The 12,013-nt window shown below is 32.0% G+C and overlaps 1 protein-coding gene across 10 annotated transcripts in view; it reads right to left on the minus strand.

Moving 5' to 3' along the window:
* LOC143255293 (ubiquitin domain-containing protein UBFD1-like) overlaps positions 1–12,013 on the minus strand; it is a 91,012-nt gene that overhangs the window by 9,328 nt on the left and 69,671 nt on the right. For 6 of the 10 annotated variants that reach the window (XR_013030527.1, XR_013030526.1, XR_013030524.1 and 3 more), the window contains 2 exons: positions 7,374–7,485; positions 5,775–5,857 (listed from right to left, as the gene is read on the minus strand). Coding sequence is in view for 4 of the 10 variants with exons in the window: in XM_076510734.1 (XP_076366849.1) it covers positions 5,775–5,857; positions 7,374–7,485 (195 nt within the window). In the remaining 6 variants the exon portion in view is untranslated. The remainder of the gene's footprint in view (positions 1–5,774; positions 5,858–7,373; positions 7,486–12,013) is intronic. The other 4 variants (XR_013030525.1, XR_013030523.1, XM_076510735.1 and 1 more) reach the window with 1 other exon arrangement.

Below are 12,013 nucleotides of genomic sequence, written 5' to 3' on the forward strand. Positions count from 1 at the left end.
AAGAATTTAGAGAAAAAGCCTCCCCTGGCAATTGGAAACTGGGCATGGTAAAAACATTCTGGTTCCACTTGTAGGATCTGTAAATCTCTGAGAAACAGTATTCTTGAAACAGTACAATAGATGAACCAAGTTTCCCAAACCGTTAAAAGAAACCAACCTTGAGTTATTGAATCCAATGATTAGCAGGGATGGACAGAATCCTCTTAGGCTTTAGTTATGATAATTCACGAGTGGCAGTTAAGCATGATATGGTAATACCATCAAGTCAACATCCAAGTAGTCTTATGGAACACCTCATTTCTACAGATCCAGTTACAACCTATATAAAATATATTTAATTAATAGTTGCTAGTATGGAATTGGTTTGATAAAAGCATACCTGCCTCAACAACACTCACAACATAGTGGAATCCTGTGAAAATGAGGTAAGGGACCTTGAAAGGTAGTGAAGAAAATATTCACTTCTCTCTATAATCTAGCAATAAGGAGGTAGGCAAAAACCCTCAGATGAAGATATTGCCAGATAATGCATATAATGTGAGAAAGTCCACACACCAGGCTGCTCAACATCTTCCAGTAGATGATTCAACTTAAACACTGAGGACAAAAAAATGTGATAAAACTGATTAGATATGATTTGCTGAAGATTCCTCACCTTCAAAGAGAGTCCAAGATCTTTATCTTGTCTTTGTCAAGTGTTGTTGTCTAGCATCTCTAATTTCAATTCAAATCTGATTGGTGATAAAAGTGGGAAATAGTGATAAGATTAATCGGTAAAAACAATTTATTCCTTTCCTGTATGATAGTATCTTGAGTAAGATCTGAGGATGTAGGCAGAAAGAGAAAATGGTCTGTGGATAAACAGCACAAAACACTCCAACTGGCAATGTGTGTAGGTCCAGCAGCAAAAACATGGACCTAAAGGGACTGAAGGAACTCAAAGAGTACTAAGGACTCAAAACATATTTCGTTGAAAGTATCAAACTGTAGTTGATAAGGCTGCCTTATACAAAGCATTTGTCGAAGATGCAAAAACTGTTGCAAAAGAGCCAGGTCAAAACATAAATTATTGTTGACACTTCTCACACATCATTACTGATATCTGTATATCTGTTGTTAAAGGTGCATTGCAGGACCAAGTAAAGACTGAGACAGATACATGGCATCTTTAGAAATTAAACCCTGATGCCATGCAACAAGACCACATAATCTCTGCACCTGAAGCTTGAGCTTCTTGATAGTCAGGTGTACCATGTAAGATCACTGCTGCTGCCAAAGAGATGGCCAAAGAAGAGGTAATACAGAAGCAGGAACCATAGTTTAGATACCCATATAATGCTACCAACAGGACCCAACAATGGGGTGGAACAAATCATATTTAATAGCTTGGGTAACACACAAATTTGAAGATAGGTCTGGAGCTGTAATCATGTCCAGTCCTGAATGAATGAATTCAATTTTAAAGACCCTACTGCAAGTAGTTGGATGTTCCAATGGTGATGAGGAAAATAAATGCATGATACAGGAGAATTCATGTGAAGCTGATGCAAATTTGAAGGTAAAATTCTTGAACTGCAGTACCTGACCCATAAGCACAAAAAAATTCCAATGAACTTGAACATCCACAACCACAATAAAAAAATATCAACTCATGTTAATGAATGAGTAACTTGTGAAAAATTAGAGAATCTAGGCATTAATATAGGTGAGAAAGATCAATAACTGGACCCCAGTCTCCTGTCTTCTTAGGCCTAATAACCAACAGGAATAACACTTTGTAAGAAATAGCACAAAACACTCCAACTGGCAATGTGTGTAGGTCCAGCAGCAAAAAAAAAAGGAACTGAAGGAACTCAAAGAGTACTAAGGACTTAAAACATATGGATTAATGAGATTCCCACTGTCCCTATCTACTATCTAGCAAAACCACAGACAAGGGAACGGGCTTGGAGAATCTTCAAAATCTCAGGTAACTGTGCAAGATGGAAACCCTAAAGGTTGGGTGGATAATAGTGGTAAAGATGGGAAATGAAGGTCTAATCCTGACTTAAAGACCTTCAATTCTCCTGGATCCATGGCTAAGGTTGCCATATATCTCCAGAAATTCTTGGAGCCCCTACATACTCTGAAAGTATACAATAATCAAAGACGCCACTGGTGGTAATCCTATTAGAGCAGCAGAACCTTTGGATATAGACAATCTGTTTTGGGTGCCAATGTACCAAAAGGCTGATGTTGTGGGATCAGAACCCACAAACAGGGCCAAAAATATGATACCCTGCAGGAGCAGATGAAATTTGAGATTCATTCAATAATAATAGGGATAAATATAGAAGCCAATGTGTAAGCTAACAATGATTCCAACTAGTCATCAATGAAGTTGGTGATCCTTAGAATCTTCCAACAAAGTAAGGCTAAACGAATACAAATTTTGGATTTTAGAACTGTAAACCCGTAGAATTAAGGGTACAATGATTTAATCAGGTTAATTCCATACTCCTTAGAACTCCAAAATCTGAGGAACAGATATATTGAGAGTCAGAAAATGCTTCCATCTGGCTATGATAGGTTCAATCATGGGGAAATGATATCCATACCTCAGTGCTGAAAGTTTGTAAATTCAACATTGTCCCACGGGAGGACTGAAAATCCTCCCTAAGTGAACCTAAACTCTCCTGAATGTTGAGGATTGCCCTCAATTGCAGCCTAAAAGCCCCTGAGAACCAAATATATGATCTAATCTGGCTAAGAATGCGATCACTGACAGTCTTAACCAAGAGTATTCCCCCCTCTTCAGTTGTTGTGTGATGCTAGATATCAGAGGTGGGATAGAAGAGTCCTGATTTGCCTCCCTGCCAGAAATAATAAGTTGGGAATTTATACTGTAACATAAAGAGCATTCAAAGTATCTTTGAATAACAGTAGTACTGTGAAACATATTAGTGATGCTTTGTTGAGAAAAAGTCATAAATAACATTATTTAAATGAGGTACTTATATACAGTAACTGATAGAGGGTGTATTGACATAGGTGGAGGGTGTCATGAGATGAATATCACCAAAGGCAAATAAGTGGGGTATAAAACGACAGGAGCAAGTGAGAAAAAACAGACCAATGCTTCAATGCTTATATGGGAAAAGTGTAGTTTTAAAATCACTAAAACATGAATGTATTAACATAAAAAGAAACAGGCTGAAATAACATGCAAAAGATAAGGTTTTTTACAATGCAAGCTTTCTAGGGTTTAGGTAAGTGAAATCACGACATTAAATATCAGTTGGGGAAAAAAACAAGAATGTGAAATGATAAAGAAAATTAGAGGAATAATCAAGATGACAAGTATATCTAATGAAAACAAAGACTAACTTTTGATTTTGAAAATCTAAGTATGTGGAGAGAACAACAATGCTTGAGAGAAAAGTGTAAGGGTTTTATTAATTTACATGAGTGATGTTTATACAGGAAGATACCATAATATTGCGAAGTGGAGAAAATTCCACTGGAAGGCATCTAAACCTGGAGATTCTGAGATGATTGTATTTCATTCATGCACAAGGTAGGTTTTCAAAACCAAAAGTTAGCCCATGCATTTTTTGTTTGCTATTTTTAGTCATTTTTATTAAATTTTTAATTTAATTTTTTTTTACCTGTCACCAATCTTTATGATTAATTTTAATTTATAAGATAAGGCAACAGTTCTACAAATCAAGAAATTAAAGATAATATATTAATGTTCTTTGACTCCTGTTCTTGACATACAATGAAAAACAATATCTTTAACAAGATATTTGTGTATTGTTTCCTACGAGTATTGAAACTCAAATTTTATAGCTCGAAGCTCCCACATCGCTGAAACTTAAGAGGACAGGCCAAAATTAATCACAAAAATATAAGCTGAATATAAACTTGTATAATACTACAAACTATTACACTTGCATGTTTATACAACTGTTTAAATTTAATAAACAAGTATTATTTAGTTTATCTTGTGCAAGTTTTAAAGTAAGTTATTTTTACAAGCAATAGTTATAGCAAGTTCGTATATGTAACTGTTTACAAATCACTCGTTTAGTAGTACAAATGTTATGAACTGATGTCGTGTTACTCAAATTTTTCTCGCTGCTTAATAACGTGGGTCCTACTTCCACAGTCATCTCCAAAACCTAGGTTAGATTTTATGTTTCACATTATAGCCTGTACTTTGGGATCCTTCTGATTTGTAGCATTTTAAATTTTTGCTTGAGCTTCCTTTTGTTTATTAGAAAATATCATTAGGCAAAGATTTGGACTTGCTATTTTTTTTTCTTTTACTCGACCGTCGAGTATTAATCTTGTATGTCTATATACATAAGCCACCAAATTAGTGAAAGTGAAACAAAGTTAGTGAGAGATGTAGCCAAGTAGATCTAAACTGTTTAGATCTGTTTGTAAGTTTAGCCATAAAGAGTATATACAGGCGATTATGAAAGTGTAATAATTGCAGATGTATTGGAATAACAAAAAATAATAATTAATCCTGTTACTAGAGTTCTAAAGTAATTGAACCAGCCTGTGTTGACGTTTGATGCAAAAAGAGAATTATTTAAAGCTACAGATACAACTGTGGAAACCAATGTAGTGAAAGTGAATTTACCACTTACTGTATTGTAATAACAGAGTACAGATAGAAGAGATGATTATTTAAAGCTCTGGATATAACTGTGGTGACTAACTGTATAATACATTTTTGTATATACACCCTTGTGCAAATTAATTGAAACAAGATGGAAAATTATGATTTTTTTCAATTTTTTGCATTTTATTTCTGAGAATCCAAAAATTACTCATAAATTAATACATGATATGACCGTCTATTTTTCAGAAGATCATTAATCCGCTTTGATATTGAGTACATGAGTTGACTGCAATCTTTACTAATTTTTGGATCACGGTACCACACCTCAATTATGGCCTCAATTAGCTTATCTTTTGTAGTACAGTCTTTTCCCCAATTGAAATCTCTTTTTCAATTCTGGAATGACTCTTCTCTGCAAAACTCTGATGTACTGTGGTCCTCGCATTATACCTTCTATGACATGTAAGCTTCCAATGCCATAGTAGCTGAAAAAGCCCCAAAACATCTTCTTCAAGGGATGTTTTATGAAGTGATTGATGTAAGATTCTCGAAGTTTTTCACATGGAGATCTGCAAACATGCAGACTTTTTTGACCCTGTATGAAGAAATGAGTCTTGTTACTGAATAACACCTTCCTCCATTGTTCTTGCATCCAATTCTTGTATTTCAGACCCCACTAATACAGGTTTTTCTTCATTGAGTTGGTAAGTTGTTGTTTTTTGACTGGTCTCCTTGCCCTTCTAACGCAATTTTGAATGATGTAATATTTCTCAAAATTTCGTCATATATCCCAAAAATAGATTGACCATACTGCAAAACACAGCTCATCACACCGCCTGTGTGAAAAAATGACTATTAAAGGAATTAAGCGGGTCCAGCGAGCCTACACCGGCCGCCATGCTGACACTATTGTAAAATGACCATTTGTTTCAATTAATTTGCACAAGGGTGTACATTTGACTTGTACTGAATATATTATTTTTTAAAACAAATTGATTATGTGTTGTCTGCTTAATGTTGAAATTTATAGCAATAAGTCACAGACATACACTATAAAGAATCTTGCTCATACATATACATAAAAACCTGACAATGTGAAAAAAATTATTATACTGATAAGAGACAAGGAAAATGTATTACAAGAACATATCAGACATACCATTATATGATATTCTTCATGACCTTCAATAGGTTCACTAATAACATTTTTTATAGAATTCATTCCAACTTTTTCTGTTCTTTCTGTAAAAAACAAAAACATGCAAATCACTTTAATACATATCAAAATTAAATTTTAATAAAATATGAAATACATTAGTGTTTGGAGCAAAGAAGTCATATTAACTATTTTTTTAAAATGTTTACCATTCATTTAAATTTGCCAGAATTCCAAAGGAAGAATTTTATCCAGTTTCTTTCACAGAAGAACTAATGAAATAAGTCTTGCATAAACAAAGTACATCTTGGTTAAACCACAGGATTAAATAATTTTTTTAGTAAAATGACTAAACTTATCAATGACATTTTTTATTCAGAATGGCTGTCTATACTATAATAGTTAAAAAAAACCAAACCTTACTCTGGAATTTATAAAAATCAGTACTATTATCTAAAGTTCTGTTAACTAAGTCTTTAGATTATGATATATAAAACTGAAACCACAAGTACTGTACAAAAAAAGAATTTCCTTATAAAAAAAGTAAAACATATAATAAAAAAAGTAAAAACATTATTTTGAAATTCAATTACTAGGAAGTGATATAAAACAAATAATCCAACAAATTACAAATCAAATATGATTTTAAAACTTAAAAATCAAATTGAAAGTAGTATAAAACAAAAACTGAACAATATTAGTCAGTAGAATGAAGTTCTAAGTCAACTCTAAAAAATATCATAAACTACAGTAATAGAAAGTATGTAAAAAGTATCTTGAACTAACAAAAACACATATGCACATTTTTTTCAAAGTAAAACTGGTGTGAAATAAGAGGGTTTGGTCATTAGTCAGTTTTTATTTTTGTATTACATGAGAAAAAACAAATCCATTTCTGCAGACTTTTTACAAAATAAAATTTACAACATATTAAGCTGCCTCCCCTATTGTATAATATATTAGAATGGTTTATTGATAGGTTTCTCCAATGTATAGAACGTTTTAAAGAAATTAAAGCAAAAACATTTAAAAATATATCAATAATACAATAGTATATGTTTTAAAACAAAGCCCTTTTGTTTTTTTGAGTGGAGGATTTTACATTGTATAAAATTACAAAAATAGGACATTTGTAATTTAATACTTTTCATTATAATTTTGATGAAATCAGATTACACGGCTAAACATAATTATGCACAAATAACTTAAAGATGGAAGTGAAAAAGTACCTAACAGTTTTTATTAGGATATTATTTTAGATACTTTGAATCTCTGAAAGACTGTGGCTCTATAATCTGATATTATTTTTGTGGTGTTCTTTGTTTATTGGAGTGGGGGCATGATCTAAATATTCTATGACCAGCTATTCAGGTAGCTAGGCTTGCGTTATTCACTTTTTACATGATAAAGTTCATCTTATGAAACATTTTGTTGCTTTCTTACATTTCAATTGTTATAAATTAGTTATAAGGAATATAGTCTTTATGTGTTTAAGATAAGAAAAAAAGGTAAAACCTTGTGCTTATGAGTAATTTTGTTTTTTTAAGCTCTAGTATCACAATCATTATAAGCCAAATTATCACTAAAAAAAATAAAACTTACCCATACCTTTAGTACCTATCCAAAGTTGATCTACTTCCAGTTTAAAAGTTAGACGTACTTTACCACCCGATTTATTCACCATTCCAGACAGTGGAAAAGGAGGAAGGCTTTCCTAAAAGTTTTACATATGAAAAACTATTTCTAATAATGTAGTTTCTTCATTGGCAGTGGTTAGTAATTAGTGTATTCATTAACCACACAGTTCAAAAGTTATACTTTCTGCTTATCAAAATCATTACAATTAAACATAAATAAAACATTTTTCTTTTTTAGTTAATTTTAAGTCAAATTATATTTAGTGTAAAGTTTAACCAAAAATTTATCTGTGTTAAAATAATCCAGAAAAAATTCTGGAATAAATGGTAATTATACCATATTAAATATGAGTGTTTATTTATATACACACACAGACACATAATCAAGTTGGCCAATCACACTGAAAGTATGATTATTAGTGGCAATATTTAATCTGTTTTTCAGCTGTCAGATATTTAAAAGTTAGATATTTTATACTGTTTCTGAAATAGTTTTATACAGTTTTTAATACAATTGGATTGGTAAAACACTAGTAACTAACTTCAAACAAATTAAGTCGCATCACCTTCCATACTTAGTAAACCTAATTAACAATTTATCACAAAAACATTTTCAAGAATAAAACCTTTTAAGGAAATTTTTAAAAATTCCAACATTTTTGGCTTGTTCCTTAGTCTTCTAAACTTTCCTTTAGAAGCTCCATCAATGAATGAGTTACTACGAAGGCAGCAGGTTTATCCTGGCGTAATGTGTTGTCTTGATGATATCATGTCAATGATGAAGTTAGTGAAACAATATGCTACTTCTACACTCCCCATGTTAAAATGCAACATTTTGATGTGTAAATCACAATGACCACAAGCAATTCTCTACTTTAATGATGTTTTTTGGCTAAAGTGAAGGTCTTAACTTCTGAAAACCTCAAACTTAAATTGGGTGTTTATAAAAGCTTTTTAGACTGTTATAAGATTTGAGGCCTTGAGGAGCAATATATGAATATGTGCATGAAATATTTTATCTGCCAATCCCTACATACCAAGCATTATTGTACTTAGTGATAATAAAATCTCAAGTACAAAAAGATATTCACAAAACAAATAGGAAATGGCTACTTATACTTTTAAAGTATAATAGTTTTTTTTATCAAATGTACATAAACATTTTAGAGAAGGTTTCCCTCCACAAAATGTTTAATGGAAAGTTCTACAAAGTGGCTTATCTTAAAACAAAAACAAAACAAAAGTTAGGACTGTTATCATACATAATCTACTGTTTGTTGATGATGTATCTTGACTGCTCACTCAGAAAGTTACCATCAGATCCTGATCAAGAACTCTGATCAGCAGCCTGTCAAGAGTTTAGCCTCACCATATATGGGAAAGCTTTCAAGCTAATTAGAATATCTTGGCAGTAGCTTTCTGGCAAAATGATTGGAACAGGGATCTTTGTAACATGTGTAAGGACAGGTTGTAGTCATACTAATCATCAGAAGTTTCATTATGAAACACAGAAGTTGACAATCAAACTAAACCACCATCATTACTAGTTTTTCTTAAAGTTCATCTGCTATTTTCAACATTAATATCATGGAGCATCAATACACTCAAATTTGAAGCAGAAAAATAGAACCAAAAATGCTCATGCATTAGCAAAGCCTTATGTGCTCCATCCTAAATTATATCCTGCCAATTAGAACTGAGCAATTTAATCAATTATTCAATACAATCTATCACCTATAAGCAGGGATTACATCATTTTGTATTTTTTAAACTACGTGATTAAGCAATTTATGTCATGAAACAATCAACTAATCAAAATTAGTATTTCTGATCATTACCAGTTCCAATTATTCCAAAAATTAATCAACTGACATTCTGATTAAATCTTCTAACATGAAACTAATCAAATAATCAAATTAAAGGTTTTTAAGTATTCCAAATATACAAGCAATTAAAATAATGTATATTTATTACAAGCGAAGCTACATAATGGTGTAGTGGAATTCATCATTTAAGGGTTTCAGATTCAATTTCCATTGTCCTAAACTTTCTAACTCTGTCTTTGGTGCTATGAATCTACTAAGGTTAGCTACCAATGTTACTAATTTTTAACAGCTTACGAGAGAGAAGGCAACTGGCTGGCAACATACACTGCAAACTCTCTGGTTATTTAAGTTAAATAGTGTCAATTTTCTGTTTGTTTTGTTTTTATGTGTGTTATGTTTTTAATTTGTAAATGTGTAATTGTATTCTTCAGTGTTGTAAGAGTAGGCATGGATGTAGGAGGGAGAATGGTCTAGAATCTCACCCATTTTTTTTTCTCCAGAAATTAATAATTGAATTATTTAAAGTTAAAAAATAGATGTAAATCTAGGTGTTCCACCATCCTTCTCCATGTTTCTCAGAAATAAAAACATAACAAAAATAGCAGACATCTATATACTTGCATTTAGTATTAAAAAACAAACATTAGATGTCAGTACTTTTATGTTACTAAATTATCAACTATCAGAAATTTTCTTTCAGGTTTCCTGAAATCAACATAGTGAAAATTTACAGCAATTCAATTAAGGGCTTCAGCTAGTAAGCTCATTATTGCTATACACATGTAACCATATGAATGTCAGTTAAATGTTTGCTGGTAAATTTTTGTGCCTTGCCTTTTCCCTGACATACTAATAATGTGTGTAGATTTTACAGATTTGTTTTCATCAAAGATAGTATTTTTTAAGACACCTGAAGTTCATATAACATAGACTAGCTCATTATAAAATCAAATTTTCATCATCCATGTAAAAAATACTGAGGGGGAACAATCAGTATAAGGCTGTTATTTCTCTACAAACTTGAATCTGTAACAAGGTCATTAAAATATCCTGCATGGTTTATTTAACATGAAATAAAACACTATCATAATGTACATATATATGCTGGATGTCCAACAGATCTTATGTTACTTAATTCACTGTATCACCACATAACTCCAATTAGTTAGAATGCAGAGGATACTTGTTACTTCTGGCCTTCAGGTCATACCATAAGTACACCAGTTCCAGCCTGTGGTCATAAGACCACCTACAATACGTAATATGCTATACAATATAAAATGTCCAGCATATATTTTAGTACTGAAAGTAATTGATCTCAATATTTTTTTTCTTTCTAAAGATCTTTTAGTAGCTGGATAATCAATCACATGTACGTCCAAAATACTGACTGGTGTCTTCCCTAATTATCAACTTAGAAGTTTACATCAAAGATCTAAACATTTCTTGAAGTAGTGAAATGTTGAATTATCAGTTTATGTTCCTCTGACTCATCAACAGTCTGGAAATAGTCAGATACAGCACTGTAATTTCCAATTCAGAAGCCCCTTCTACTCCTGGTTATTGATCCAGTTAGTACACTAGAAGATCATCATGGCATACAGTTTTAACTTATCAAAATATTTAATGATTACACCATATAATCAATAAAGCTGATGGATTGAGTTGCAAAATTACGGGAAATGGTCTATTCAAGTCAGAACTAAATTGATTCCTTGTCACATGGGTAAGCTCCAAAACTAAATTGACTTTACTTGTTAAAACATCTTAATTTTAATATCTCTTTTGACATGGCTTACATGTTCATGCATATATTTATGTGCACCAACATATGGATACTGCACCCATTCCACATGTTACTGTGTACACTGTAATATGCTTCCAATAGGCAAAGCATTGTAGAAAACTTAACTTAATGTATGAACACTGACAAATTTAGACAAATGCAAGTAAGTTGCTACTCTGTTGCCTATATGCTATAACATATGACAAGTGACCATCTTGATTAGTTTGGTCAGCACTCACAAACTGTATAGGCATATATTCGATAGTTTACATTTCTCACTCAGGCAAGCTACCAGACTGTAAATAGAACAAAACATACATTTTTAAATATGTCTAAAATTTGGCATAGCTCAGCAAACACTGAATTATTAATGCTTGATCACAGCAATTTGTCTAGGTAAGGTACTCATGTTATTCACTGTTCAACATACTTGTGTGCCAAAGTATGCATTCACAAAGGTTAGCTACATTCTCTACAGTGGAGAACCAACAACAGCCTGTCTGAAATTTCCATGATTTATGAAGAAACTAGCCAGAAGAAACATTTTTACATATTCGCTGTATCACAGGGTATACTTTCGTGTCTTTCAGTGCTTTCATTATACAAAGTACAAAATCTACATTTTACAGCAATTATAGACTGAGAAATCTACCAGGAGAACATTCATAGCTTTTGATTGATTATATTAACATCATAGACACAAGCAGGTGCATGTAAGCAAATATTTCCAAAAAAATCAAAAGGAGCGAGTGAGACAACAGTGTCATACAAAATACACATTTTACAGAAATTCTAGACTGATAAAACTACCAGAACATTCATAGCTTTTGATTGGTTATTCAAACATCATAGAGAGAAGCAGGTGTATGTGAACAAATATTTCTCAAAAATCAATAGGAGTGAGGCCAAAGTGTTTATTTCACTGTATGTAGATATATTGCAGCAAGTAAAAAAGATATGAGATCTTTATTTTCTATCTTAATGTGCCATTAT

The sequence above is a fragment of the Tachypleus tridentatus genome, chromosome 7, assembly GCF_004210375.1.
Source record: "Tachypleus tridentatus isolate NWPU-2018 chromosome 7, ASM421037v1, whole genome shotgun sequence".
Taxonomy (NCBI): domain Eukaryota; kingdom Metazoa; phylum Arthropoda; class Merostomata; order Xiphosura; family Limulidae; genus Tachypleus; species Tachypleus tridentatus.